General features: G+C 46.6%; 1 protein-coding gene and 1 long non-coding RNA gene across 3 annotated transcripts in view; both read left to right on the top strand.

The window, feature by feature from the left end:
* The window catches only part of CD151 (CD151 molecule (Raph blood group)), a 28654-nt gene extending 22673 nt beyond the window's left edge, over positions 1-5981 (top strand). For both annotated transcript variants that reach the window (XM_015863787.3, XM_085548348.1), the window contains exons 7-9: positions 420-575; positions 2816-2902; positions 3727-5981. In XM_015863787.3, the coding sequence (XP_015719273.1) occupies positions 420-575; positions 2816-2902; positions 3727-3786 (303 nt within the window). In that variant the 3' untranslated portion in view covers positions 3787-5981. The remainder of the gene's footprint in view (positions 1-419; positions 576-2815; positions 2903-3726) is intronic.
* Positions 5982-10599: 4618 nt separating this feature from the next.
* On the top strand, positions 10600-12249 carry LOC107314480 (uncharacterized). Its single transcript, XR_004307589.2, has 3 exons — positions 10600-10710; positions 10866-10941; positions 12144-12249. It is a non-coding gene; the product is annotated as an uncharacterized LOC107314480 (long non-coding RNA).
* The last annotated feature ends 1727 nt before the right edge of the window (positions 12250-13976 follow it).

Raw genomic sequence — 13976 nt, 5'->3', positions numbered from 1 at the left:
CACAGACTGGACCTTTGTGCAAGGCATAGGTCCAGCAGTTTCAAAGCGTGCAGCCTGCTATGCATGTAATGCCCCGTTGCCAGGTGCATATGCGATAGTAACTGGTAATTAATACCTACCCTGTTAGTGCTCTCTGGTCAGGTGATTTAAGAGCTGAGGCAGCTGCAGGTGCTCTCTAGCTACAGTTCATCTCAACAGTAACAGAAGTCAACTGCTGAAAGATGGATGAAGCTGATAATTAATTGCCAGCATTGAAACAAAGCTCACTAATAATTACAGGGGTCCAAAAATCTAGGCTAGTGACATTGCTGGAGTCTCTCAACAAAGGAGAGCAAAGCTCAGAGCTTGATACAGGGAGGCTAGAGTGAGAAGGAAACTGCAGTGCTTGCAGGCTCAGCTTTGTTTATATGTGTTTGCAGTTCAAATGCTGTGGGAGCAACAACTACACAGACTGGGCTGACAGTATCTGGATCAGATCTCCAGAGGCCAGTGGACGGAAAGTTCCTGACAGCTGCTGTAAGACAATAACTGACCTGTGTGGCCGAAGGGACCATCCTTCCAACATCTACAAGGAGGTAAAGGACAAAAGGGCTTCAGAGCCTCTTGTCACAAATTTTATCGAGGAGGTGGGTGGGAAGTGAGGATTTTGGGTTGGCACTTTGTGTCTCTAGTTGAGTGTTGAGCCTTCCAGGCTACATTTAAGAAGATTCAGGGAAGAGGGAAAAAAAAAAAGAGGAGTCAAAGTGTCTGGGCTGCTATTACAGAAGCATGTATTTGTGGCTACCAGAGAGATACTATAGCCAGTACCCAGTGAGTACAGTATGGGATTAATCCTCTGCACAGGAGTGGCTGTGGATTAGGCAAGGAGAGTATTTCAAATCTGCCTCAGGACTGTTCTTGGCATTTGCAGGGAACCTGATATGTAGAAAAGGATTGTAAAGGCAATAAAGAAGAGAGTTCAGGAGCTAGGGAAAAAAGCAGAGATATGTTCTGCACCATTTTATTTCCCATAGAGAAAAATACTAAGTTATATTTGTTATTGTAGAATATGATGGTGATGAGGGAGTGGGAGAGGTTGCTTCTGGCAGGAGTCTTGGGTTTGAGCTCTGCGTTCTCAGCTTCTTGTTATTAAACTTAGTGAGGAGCAAAGAGATACAGTCAAGGATCAGCACTGACAGATTTGACCTCCAGCATGAGGAAACAGGATATGGGGCTCCCCAGCAGAAAAATTAGGCCAATTCCAGAGAACTGCAGTTAGGGGTGAAAAGAATTTGGAGCTGAGCTGCTTATCTCACCTCCAGAAGAAGCAAATTGAATCCCAGAGCAGCTGAGGAAATAGGCAGGTAGCTCTCACTTATTCATCTTGTTGATTAAAACTGGTGTAATTTCTTGTGTTTTTGTTTTCCTACCCTTCAGTCCTATGGCTTGGCTCACCATAAATCTCTCTGTGAGTTAGCATAGACTGTTTTCTCACCAGTGCAGCTTTTGCCTCAGCTGACTGTACTAAGGCATGGGAGCAGCAGCCGGAGCCTTTTCCTTGTCTCTGCCCCCCTAGGTGCAGAGATGAAGTTCAGTCTTTCTGCTCTACTAAAGCCACCCTTTATTAAGTCCAGCTGCTTGGCTGGGTTTTGGTCTCCTGAAGGAAGACTTTCCCATAAGGTCTGTAATCTTCCAAGGGCTGTTGAGGTGTCTCTGAGTGTAGAAACCTACAAGTGTGTGAGGGCAGAGCTGGCTTGCCCCAGCCTCACTCTGTGCTGTGTGAAACTGCCCAGCTGGTTACTGAGGAAGGTCCTATGGGCTGCCAAGTGCACAGCATTAGCTCTGGAGTATAAAAAGCTGCCAAAGGCCATGTGGATCTACATATAGACACTACTTCTCATGATACAACATCTAATTTAGAGTTCAAAACAGACTTCAGTTGCTCTGGGGAAGAAGAACCTAGAAGAGGTCGGATCAGGACACAGGAGCAATTGTTTCACACTGGGGCAGCTGGAGCTTACTCTCAAACCTAATTCAGGCGTGGGAAAAGTGTGGCCTTTGCCATCCCTCCCTGGAGAGGTGCATGCTCACTCATTCCCTCTGCCTGGGTAAATGTAGGTGTCTGTGCTCACTGTAGACCCCTGGGGCTGTAGTGCCCTGGCACCCATGGGGCACTGTTGAAACACAACAAATCCGCCTGATGTTACCATGGAAAACCTGCCTCACTAGTTGAGACAGTTAAACTATTTAAAGAGAACTCTTCCAAAATAATCAGAGAATTCTCTTACTGTTTTATTTTTGCATTATGGCAACAAAAACATGGGCCTGAAACTAGGATGTTATGCTGCCAGCCAAGGATGCAAGTGAAAAGCAGAGGTAGTCAGTGCCTGGCTTTCCAGGTCCACAATAAAACCCCATAAATAACAGTGGGAGGAATTTGCTTTCAAAGGGTTCCTCTCATGTTAGAGGTCTTAATGCAGCATTTCCTTGGCATTTTGGCCTGGCAGGAGCAAAGCCCCACTCCAGGCATGTGCTAAGCAATGAGGGAGCCCTCCTCCACATACCTCAGAGGAAAATCTGAGAGAAATCCTTCTCTGTAATGTGCCAGGTTCTTCTGTACTTCTTCAGCCACCTTAAGTTTGTTCAGCAATTCCTGAGACATACAGAAACAGTATGGACTTTATATATTCTATATAGCTTTTCCAGCAGTGTTGCAAGGAGAGGATGCTCACAGCCACTGCTTTTTATAGGGATGCCTTCAAGTGTTACAACTGCTGTCTTAAAGTGAGACCTGAGAAGTGATGACTTTCCTTGTCTCCTCTCTCTCCCCCTGCAGAATGGTTGCATTACCAAGCTGGAAAACTTCATTCAAGAACATCTGAAAATTATTGGCATAGTTGGGATCAGCATTGCCTGTGTGCAGGTATTGTGTGGAACTGTGTGGAGTCTTGGGCTTTCTGGGTAGAATCTTAAGAAACTCAAGAGCTAAGGGATGGAAAAATTGGTATTTCTTGCTTTTCCTTGCCTGGCAAAAAAAAAAAAGTTGTCAGGTGAGGGAAAGGTACTTCAGTGACCTTGGGGTTCACTAACTCCAGAGCTAGTGCCTCTTCTGTCAGTTTGTAACATTTCATTTCTGGTGAAAGAAAGGCACTTTTCTGCTCAGACAGGTTTCTGCAGCGGGGATGTGAGAAATGAGGTGTGGTTATGGCTACTGGTTTGGCAGCCTGAGAGAGACCTCTGGTGGGGATGTGCCAGGATTGCCTGTGCTGCCAAAGAACTGGTTTGAAGGAGTTTCCCGTCACGGTTCATTAGCTCATTCTTCATACATTCAGAGTTTCTGCTCTGGCTTTGTCATATTGAGGAGCAGCACTGTGGGTCAGCAAATGTTTAAGGAGAGTCTGAAGAATAAAGGGATAGGATGTGGATGCTCCTACATGGTTATAGCGGGGGGAGACAGCCAGAATAATCTTGACTTCCAGATGCAGGTATCTCTGGAAGTTGTTCATTTTCCCTTCTATTCTGGCATACGGACAAATTACATTCTAGAGAAGCTGATAGTAATTAATTATGAGATTAGCACAGATTATGTTCTCTTACACTCATTGCAAGCTGGAGTGCTGTATCTCCAGGTTGGAGTTGGTTGCCACTTTGATATGGGTCCAGACTTCTAGTTTGCAGGCTGCTACCTCTACTGCATCCATTCTGGTTTTTTTTCATGCATTTCTCTCTTCTCTTTCTGCCCTGTAGATCTTCGGGATGATTTTCACTTGTTGCTTGTACAGGAGTTTGAAGCAGGAGCCGTATTAATAGCTATGGGAACTCTTGTCAGCTCCCCCTCTGCCACTTCCCTTAGTGCCTGCCAACCTCACCACCCTCCACCACCACCACAGAAGTGTCTGCAACTTGAGGACTTCGCTCTAATTAAATGCCTTACCTGCCCCTTATGGGGAAAGTCACCCTCCTCATGCGCAAGTCAGCCAGGAATTCAGCAGGTCCTCTTCATCGTCAAGAAACAGAAGAGCTGTGGATCTTCTGCTAGAAGCTTTAGCAAAACAGTCCCTTGATGTAACTACAAAGCAAGATTTATCTAGGGCCATTTCTCTTGGGGCTCTTGCTGAGCCGACGTGGAAGTATTGGGATGCTACACAGGAACCACGGTTTGCTTTCTGAGAAGTGTCTCAGCAGAGCTGGGCATTGACTGTGAGGACAGATGATGTTTCTGCGCTGAGCTGGAGCCAGATCTGAGTCTTTCAGACACAGAAGATTTGTCATTCTCCCCCCAGCCTGTGCCCTGATGTCCTAACACAGCTGTTCTCCACCTGTGTAGATGCCTGTCTGGTTGTGTGGGGCAGGAATTGTGCTCTGTGCTCATCAGGATCACGACTTGGTACAGCTGAAATCTTGTTGCGGCTCTAATGTTGTCGAGATCTGGGTGCCTTAGTATTTCTCAGCAATCCTTCCTCCTCTTCCTCGAAGCTTCCCTGTAACGCAGTGCCATTAGGAGCCACAAGAAGCCTTCTGCTGCCTAGCAATTCCAGAGCCAAAGACATTGGACTGCTTTCTAATTCTTTTGGGTCTAGTCTGTTTTATTTAGTGGCTTCCAGTGTGAATGAGAAAGTTCAAAGGGTTGTTTCCTGCCTTTCCCCTGGTGTGGTTTGACGAAGAGCTGGTCTGTTGGTGGAGCTGATGTATCATGCTACCCTTCGGCCTGTTTGGTTAGTGGAAATGCTTCATCACATCTCTTACGTGTTGAGAGACACCCTGGGCTTGATGCTCTAATTAAAACCTCCAGGCTTGTCTCTCTTGGGGTGGGAAATGAATATATACAAATGTTTTATCAGCCTCCAAAGAGCTCATTAATCAGTTGAGGGTTTTCTGGCTTTAATGAGATCTGGAAGCCCACTTTCCAGACTATCCCAGCAGTAAACAGTAGAGTCATCTTCCCCCAGTTGCTCCAGTGTATTTGGTAAATTGGTAGTGCTGGGTTTAACTGTCTATTTAATTAAATAGATTTAATTAAATGTTATCTCTGCAGTGGGATCCTGGTTACATACAGGGCATAAATGCAACTGCTGCCATGGAATTGGTGCCACTGTTATGCCCACAAGGTCTTAGCCTGGATTCATAGGACCTTGGGAGCCTCTCCTGTCCTGAGGGAATCGATTGTTTTCTTCCTAATCATCCTGGAGAGGGTTCTCATCAAGAAGACTGCTTGGTAGAGCAGAATTATCTTCTTTTCACTTTCCTGACATGCTTTGTGCACCCACGAAGCAGAAAGAGCTGTAGGGATTTGGGGTTTCTAAGCAGTGAAGATAATGCCCTTCTATAAGCCAAGTAATTTTCTCACTCTCTTGTCCTTTTGGTGGTACCTCATCCCTTGGCAGCAAGCATCAGCAAAATCACCCAGAGCTCTGAAGAGTCTTGCAGCACTGTGGGGGGGTTTAGTTCACAGAGCAATCCTGGACTGGTCCCTCAGAGGGGGCTGAAGGGTGGCAAGTTAAAATTCAGAGCAGGTAAACCTGAAGCTCCACCATCAACAAGAGCACAGTGAAATAATCCCTAACACTAATGCAAAAAGAGGTGGAGGAACTGAGGTGTGTCCGTTGTCCTACAGCACTGGGAAAGAGGGAAGAGAAATCTAAATTATTGTCATGATCTGCAGGAGAAATCTCTAAATTATTTCTTGTTTTATATTCAAGTTCCTGACAAGTACTGACTACTAACTGAGGAAAATACTCAGCACGTTGCTTCAAGCAATATTTCTAGTTTCTTACACATATCTTCTCAGTTGCCTTTGCCTGTTTCATTGAAATGCATTGTGCAGGGCTGAGAGAGGCCAGGAAGAATGAGATATGAACAGAGCTGGCTTGTGTCCATTGAGTTGTTGTATACTTTTTCTCTGTATAATAATATTCATTGCTTATTATTTTTTTTTAACTCAATTTAAGTTGCTGGCCAATAGAAAAATAAAGCTCTGTACTTACTCCGTGTAGCAAAACCAATGGGTAACGTGAACCATGTGTGTGTTATGTGGGTTCCTCAGCAGTGGAAGCAGCATCCTGCCCTGCAGGAAGAATGGGGCTGCGCAGTGTGTTTGCCCTACACAGTGTGCTGTAGTCGGATCTTCCTTTCATGGCAGACATGTGAAGAAGGCAGCAGACCTGCCCTTTCTTATCCTTTCTGATATAAGGATGTGAAATTTGTCTATATTCAGCCAGATGGAGGTGCCTGCAACTGATGAGCGAGGCCACTCGGTGGCTCTCAGGATTCATTGCGCTGTTAATTCAGCTCCTGCAATTAGGTGGCTCTAATTCCAGCTGCTTGAATTGAAGTCACTAAGCCTTGTGCCATCGTGAGCATCTTGCCTTCGTACTCCAGGCCTCAGCCTTTTCACCGCCTTCCCTGGCAGCCAAGCAAAGAACCAGAGAATGTGCTCAGCCAGAAGCAGGAGCCACTGAAAATAACACTCAAGGGTGAACATTGTGAGCACGTGAAGAGCCTCAGGATGGGCTGCTGCAGCATTACTCTCTCAGCAGGAGGCTGTGTGTCACGCACCTTGACCCCTGTTCTCACATCTCATCCTATGCCCCTCTGTTTCACTAGGGAGTGCAGCGTGAATCGGGCCACCCTGTCTCACTCCTCAAGGGAAATGAGCCCCCTTCTGACAACTGAGGAGGCTGTGCCGTGGTGTTTTTCACTCAGCAATTGCTTAAAAGCCATTTCTTTCCTGAATTGGCTTCTGCAGTGTCTGTGAGGGGATTGCAGTCATGACTATGCAGCATCCCCACGGGCTGAGCAGCCGCAGGTCCTTGGGTGCTACTTCCTCTTGGGACACCAGCACTGCTTTCTTTCCCCCTGGACCTGGAGCTTTGGCTGTGCAGCTGTGCCATGTTCCCTTGGGGTGCTGTGGGGGCTGATAAGCTTTGCTGGGAATAAACTAGAAAACAGATTGAACAATAAGCAGCTTCTGCAAGAGCCCAGCCTGCAGCAGTCACCCTGTTTCTGCTCTGTTTCAGACAAGACACTGACCCCAAGCCAGGTCACAGATGTGCCCTTTCTTCCCCTGTTTAACTGTTCTTGGTGCCTTGTTCTTTGCTGATTCTCAAGCCCACCTTTGGCAGTGGTTGTCATTTCCTTGTTTCCCTGTGGGGCAGAGCAAGGCTGCAGTGGGGGAGAGAGAGGAGCACAGAGTGATGGTAATGTCCTCCATCACTAGATGTGACAAATGTGCTGCACTTGGGAAATGGCACAGGGGCACGGCCTCTCCTTTCCTGCTGTGAAGTCTCCCCAGGAGGACAGACACTGAACCACGCCAGGAGACTGCCCATTTGCTCCCCTTATTCTGTGCTTTTTCTCCACTTAGTAGCTCTCACAGCGGAGTAAAATGATCCTAATGGGCATAGCCTTGCTTCAATTGCCCTTGATGCAAGATGGCCCTCATAGTCTTGAGTGCTCTTATGCCAGTGTGTCTGAGCTTCTGCGCTTGCTGCTGTGTTATGAGTCCTGGTGCCTGCTCGCAAGCAGCCTCCTTCCCCCAGTTATGGGGCAACCAAAGGCTCTATAGTAGGGGCAGCTGTGAGCTCGCTGCTGTTGTTTCAGCATAGCATCTGGCCCTGCAGCCTCTTTAAAGCCTCGCAGTGCATCAGTCCCCTTGTCTTAGGTGTATCGATGTGTGCGCACCCCTGGGAGAAGCTGATGGCTGCTCTGCTCCTGTGGGATCTCTGCATTGCTACCTGTCACAACACTGAGCAGAGACAAGCTGCCTCAAGCAGGGCCTTATGCTGGCACCCACATACCACATCAATAAAGCCTTGCAGTGAGGGAAATGAGGTCCCAGCAATCCCTATTGCCACCCAAGCAGCCCTTTCTGTAGGACACGGTAAAGGAACGTCAGGATGAGACCTTGAGCCTCTTGCTTTTTTTTCTATGAGGGAAACTGAGGCAGTGTCCGAGCTCATGCAGCAGGCAGCACTTGGCAGTGCTCCACATTCCCAACACATACTTCAGCTGTGATAAAGCAGCCTCTTTCCTCCGAGAGCTGCCTGGTTAATCCTTTCTTAACCTTCCCAAGCAAGCTTTATTGCCTGGTTGTTTTTCTCACATCACTTTATGTGCTTTGATTACTCGCTGCCCATCTGGGGATGCAATGCTCTACATTAAGAAACGATGACCAGCCACTGGGGCTAAAGGTTTGGGGCTGCCTCTGCTGAGAGGGGTGAATACACCTGAGGGGTGGGCAGGGTTTGGGTGCTCCATGGCCCTGCAGTGATTCTCCAAGGGCTCGTGGGCTGCAGCAAACTCCAGGTAAGCCCCAGGTGTCTGTGTCCCCTGTGCCCACTGCTGGCTCCTCTCCCCCACATCATCCCTCAGCTTGCTGAGTGCTGCCAGGCATTATTGGATATTTAGCTAAATCAAATCTGGTCCCACTTGAACACCCAACTTTCTGAGATTTCTCAGCCTAATTCTCATTTTGTTCTCTTTTGTGTTTTATGTCCTTCCAGGTCTGTCCCAATCCACAAACGGGATCGATATTTATAATTTATTTCCTTTTCCCTCTCTTACCTTCTCCCACTGCTCTCTACCAGGATTTGAATGAAAGTTTTTAATAGCCTTCAATTCAGGGCTGACCTGCTGTTTCCTTTGCTGATGGGCTCATGAATGATTCAGCTGTTTGGGCCCTATCTGGCAGCTGTCACAGAATTGTTTTTAAAACCCCATCTCTGAGGTTTGCCCCCCCTCTGTGTTAAACAATGCAGAGCAGGGAGTGAGCCCTAAAAAACAGAATCATGAAGGAAGCCACGTATGTATGAAATACAGTTTTCAACCAAAAAAAAAACAAACAAAACAACCTCCCAAACACATAAATCAACTGTATTTTACTGCTCACTTTCTGTAGTTAATGGCACCAAATTGGGCTGTTGAAATAGCAGCCCCAACACGTGGGCTCTCTGCCCTGTTGTTCTTCCCCTTTGCACATGCAGAACTGATCATATTTTTCTCTTCCTTGTCCCCTTACACTGCAGACCTCTTTTTGCTGCCTATATGAGCTGTGTCACGCTGCACAGCCCTGGTTCAGCAATAGACATCTTGCTCCAAAGCAGATATTACCCCACAAAACCACTACACTCCTAAAGCCATCAATGGGAAACTCAAATCCGTGTCTAGCTGCTGCCTCTGCTTTAGCATCAGCAATTTCTTCTAGTTTTGCTCCATTGCGTAAGCTGTAGCTTCACATAAACTCAATCTTGCTATTTCAGCTAAGGTTTCTGGAACACGGGCACAAATAAACTCGGCTCTCCACGCACCACTGGAGAAGCTGCTGCTGTTTCACTGCTTTAGGGTTCAGAGCCCTCCCTGGGTCCAAGAGCACCAATGAGCTCCTGGGAAATCACAGGAACAAGAGAAGAGAGCTCAGGAGCTGGTCTGGAGGAAAAGGAGAGTTTAGGGTTTATCTGGTGTGTGGGAAATTGATAATCACAGCCTGAACCTCTGATTAATCAGCTGAGGCAAGTGTCGGGTCAGCTGTGGGAGCACAGGTGAGAGTAATTTAGCTGTGCTCCCAGAAGGGGTGGAGCTTGACTCCATCTCCTCTAGACCTTATTTAAGGGCTGACCACCACCAAGGCAGCTTCTCTTGGAGATTGCTTCTTGGTGGAGATTGCCTCAGTGGTTCTCAGCAGACTGAAGGCTTCCATACAGGTGAGTTTTTCCTGTAAATAACCTTTTGGGTATTTACAACTACTATCTTTACATTATTGTCACCGTACTATCTGATCACCATCCCAGGGAGGGGGTAGCTCAGTACAGGGTCACTCTGCCAGCAGTACCCTGTTGTTTCGCTCAGGAAAGGAGCCTGGAGGCAGCTAAGTGTGCAACCTGGGAGCTCTGGGCTCTTCAGCTCACCCCAACTGACTGCAATTAAGGCAATTCTGTCTTTATTAAGGATAACTGAGCTAATGGCTTTTTCCAGCCTACATCCCTGCTCCTAGATAACCTTATGGGCCAAGTTCTGATCTCCTTCATGAGATGCACAGGAGGCAAATGTTCACCTCTTGTTCCCTGCAGCTAATTGCTCCCACCCTCTGCCCTGGTGCAAGTAGCAGATATCTCTAATTGCTCTTAATGAAACCGGTTGGTGGGTGAGGGTTATTTGAAGGCCAGAGCAGGCCCTCAGGAGGGTCTGGCATTCTGGGCGTCCATGCTTGAGCTGAAGGGAACACAGGATGTGTGTGAAACAGGACAGGTTGAAATGCTTCAGGGACTATTTGGTGGTGACCTATAAGGATAAGTGAAGAGAAATGGGCCGCTGCCTGCGCTTAGAGGAGCCGGAGCTTCCTAGTCTTGCTCTGTCTCATTGCACAGCTAGAAAAGAGCAAAGCTCTTTTTTTCAAATGGCATTTGGGCAAAAGTATAGATGGGAAAATTGATTTAGAAAGGGTAAGTGGAAAAAGCAAGATATGCCCATTAATCAGATGTGAATGAGTGCACTGTGCACTCCCAGCTCCTCACTGGGCAGCATGAGAAACTGAGGAGTCCTTAACTTTAAGCACTGCTCAAAAAACATCAGAGTGTTATCAATGTGATTCTCATCCTAAATCCAGAACATGGTTTATGCCAGCTACTAAGAAGAAAATTAACCCTATTCCAGCCAAGACCAAGATACCTGACTGAGACTGGGAGTAGCAGGAGAGGCATCTACTACAACCACCTAAAAGAGATGACTGAGCTACAGGTACCTCTAGGCACCCTGGGTGCTGTTCTTGGTCTGATGAGATCTGTTTTTGTTTCTCTTTCTGCTTCTTTTTTCTCTAATGTGTGGATGGCAAAGAGGGCAGCTGTGGAGGGGCAATACAGAGACCTCTTCCCCACCATGTCCTTTCCTGTCAGGGCTGGGATGTGTTGGGAACCACCTCAAGCAACAGCTCCACAGCTCCAGTATCCCAGGCTGCAGTGGCCCAAAATGGTAGGTGGGAGCAAGCAAGTAGAAACAGGTGATGTTTGGGTGGCAGGAGAGCCAGCAGGGCCTGGAAGTACCCATGGGGCTGGCAGTGCCCATCAGCAGGGCTGGCTGTGGAGCTGGGAACCTTGAGCTCAGCTGCTTCCTGAAGCAGCATTTCACGTTGCCTCTTCCTCAACCACTGACATGACTTTAATACAACTTTTTAAAGTATGCATTTGTATCTAGTAAGCCCTTGAGTACAGCAGAGTCCCTTTTATATTGAAATTCAGGCTTCTCAATAACATTTTATTATGAGGCTTGCTATTTTTGGAGTTGCTGTTACTCTGTTATGAGCAAGGCACCTAACATCCTTCGATATGAAATCATTAAGGGCACAGCAGAGTTCATTACAGGGGCATTTCTCCGGATTAAGAACAAATCAATACCACATACTAATATCACAGCCTGGTACCTGGCTTTCGTTGCAAACAGCACACCCTGAGAGGGAGATGCTCTTCTTTTGGCCTCTTGTGCTCTTCTTCCAATATCTTATTTACTGTTTTCCCCCAGGCTGTTGTGATGGATTTATGAGTAGACAAAATCCAAAGGTTGTTTTTCTTTAAGCTACCTGAATATTGTAGCTTTTAAAGTAGGGAAGCGAGAAATAACCAGCTTAAGTTTGCAATATCGCTGTACCCTTGCATGCAATATGACTTCCCCTTGGAAGCCAAGGCCTGCAGCTCTGTCTGGGTGCGCTCAGCTTATTACGGTCAAGGTTTAGAATAAATTTCAGGTGTTTCAAGTTGAGAAAGCATGGAGGTGATGTGCTGGGAGGGAGGGAGGATGAGGGTTGTTTATAAGAACCTCCAATGGAAGGAAGAGCTCTGCTTGTGGAAATCTGCCTCAGCCAAGGCCCGGATGGAGGTGGCTGGAGGCTCCAGCTCTGCTCCTGACACCCCAAATTTGCCTCCTGGACCTGGCTGGCCATTGCTCAGCCCCTGGGAGCTGTGTCTTGGGCTAATTCCAGCTGCATTCAAAATGGGAACTTACTCCATCTCACTGCTCCCAGCTCCTGCAGCACGTGGCGTTCTTTTTGTTCAGTGGCAGTGATGGAAGCTGTTAAGGCCAATGGCATTTGTTTCTGTTTACTTATTGCAAGCAATTATCCATCAGTGGAATTTAATTATTACTTTCTTCTTTTCTTTTTTCTTTTTTTGCCTACTAAGAATGCTGTTCAGTGGAGGAAGGCAGCCACTTGTCTAGGCTGCTTTCAACACTGAGTGGCTCCAAAGCAGGGAGGTCCTTCAAGCCACTTTTGTCAGTGAAATTAACAACAAAAAAAGTCAAGCTACTGAAGTGTGGAGCTGGAGGCCATCTCTGTAATGATCTGAAGCGCTCAACCCATTAGAAGCTTAATGCTTTCATTTACAAGATTGCTCCTGGAGGAAGACCTCCTGGTCGAACTGCTATTGCTCCTTAAGAAAAAAATGAAGTTTGTAATCACTTTGGCTGCTCTGCTCATTACTAGGAAAGGCCTTCAGCTGAGTGCAGCGCTCATCTTCTTGCTTTTGTTTTTAAACCTTCAGCCCAGCCATATTAGGAATTCCATTGCTGTGTATAAGTTTACAAATTCAATTACAGAAGCTCCGAACTTCCACTTCCTTTGTAAATGGGAAGCTTGAGGGCTGTGTTGTATCACAAACCACGACTGTATTGATAAACAGTTGGACAGAGCCCTGTTGGCTGGTTTGTAGCGACCGATCAATACTTTCACGTGGTTGACACTGCTCTTATTACCATTCATCCTGTTTTTCCATTAACTGGACTTTGTATATGTTGTATATATTCATTCTAAGGCCTGTCTTTAAATAAACACTGTAAGGACGTGAGCAATGATGTTACATGGGGATGGGCGAAGGGGAGTCTGTCTTACTTGATGTGATGAGCACAGGAAGACAAGACAGTGGGATGGGATGGATTCGATGCACACCATGGAGAAGGGATTCCCATTGTCTCCAGGGGGATGTCAGTGAGTACAGTGACATTTCGGTTAATCTCCAAAGTAATTTGAAGCTTGTAGATAGCACTGTGGTCAACCAAGGGGAGCAGCAGCTTGAGAAAGGTCAGCTGCTGACAGTGAGCTGTACTGCTGCTTGACCTCAGTCCACAAAGGCACCGATTTGTTCCATTTTTCCAAAGCAGTTCATTGCTTTGAACACACTAATTACTTGAGCTTTTAAAAGGAGGAGGTCTGATTTCTAGAGTGGGTATTGAGCATTTGTTCTTCCTATCTCAAGGATCAGACCTGTGCAGTGGGACGTGGGTTAATTCAAAATCATTAGTACTTGTGGAAAGTCTTGACCACAGCCTCTGGGGCTTGTTTTGAAGTCTGTTGTTAACTGCTAGTATCTTGCATCCCCCAAAGTATATGTGCTTTTAGCTCTTTGTCAGCTGCTCCACGCCTTTCGCTGATCGCTATTTGTTCAGCTCCTGAAGGCAGAAAATTATGAACCCTTTTTAATAAAACACTTGCTTTGTATTTGGGAGGGATAAATTAAATACTTTTCTGCATGAATTTTCTAACTTGGCTGTTACAAAACATGATATTTGACACGTCTTGTGGTGAGCAGATACATTAGGAAGGAAACTGTGGGGAGATTCAGGGGCTTCGTGTCTTTGGCTGTATGTGACAAGGTGTAGGTCACCAAAACTTGTGACCAACAATGGCAGAAAGGTGTGGAGTACAAATAAGAATGAGGCTTAAAAACTCAGTGCTCTCTGCATGACTTGGCTCTACATCTCCTATATATTTCTACATGAGAGTGTTAGAGAGAAATAAATGAGGGTTTGCTACTCCCATGGAAATACCATACTGTTTTCCAGCACTAGCCCGAAGCGCAGCCGATTGCCCTGCAGCTCTCCCCAGGTGGCCAGAGCTGCTGAAGCCAAGGATAACTTGTTAACTTTATTTTTTTCTACAGTCTTACATACTTGAGGCACAGGAAACTGAGTTCTGCAGCACAGTCTGGAAGCTCTTTGGGTGTCCAAGTCTTGGGTAC

The sequence above is a fragment of the Coturnix japonica genome, chromosome 5 (assembly GCF_054131305.1).
Source record: "Coturnix japonica strain WE chromosome 5, WE-NBRP24, whole genome shotgun sequence".
Lineage (NCBI taxonomy): Eukaryota > Metazoa > Chordata > Aves > Galliformes > Phasianidae > Coturnix > Coturnix japonica.
This window is presented reverse-complemented; position numbering and strand designations above follow the sequence as displayed.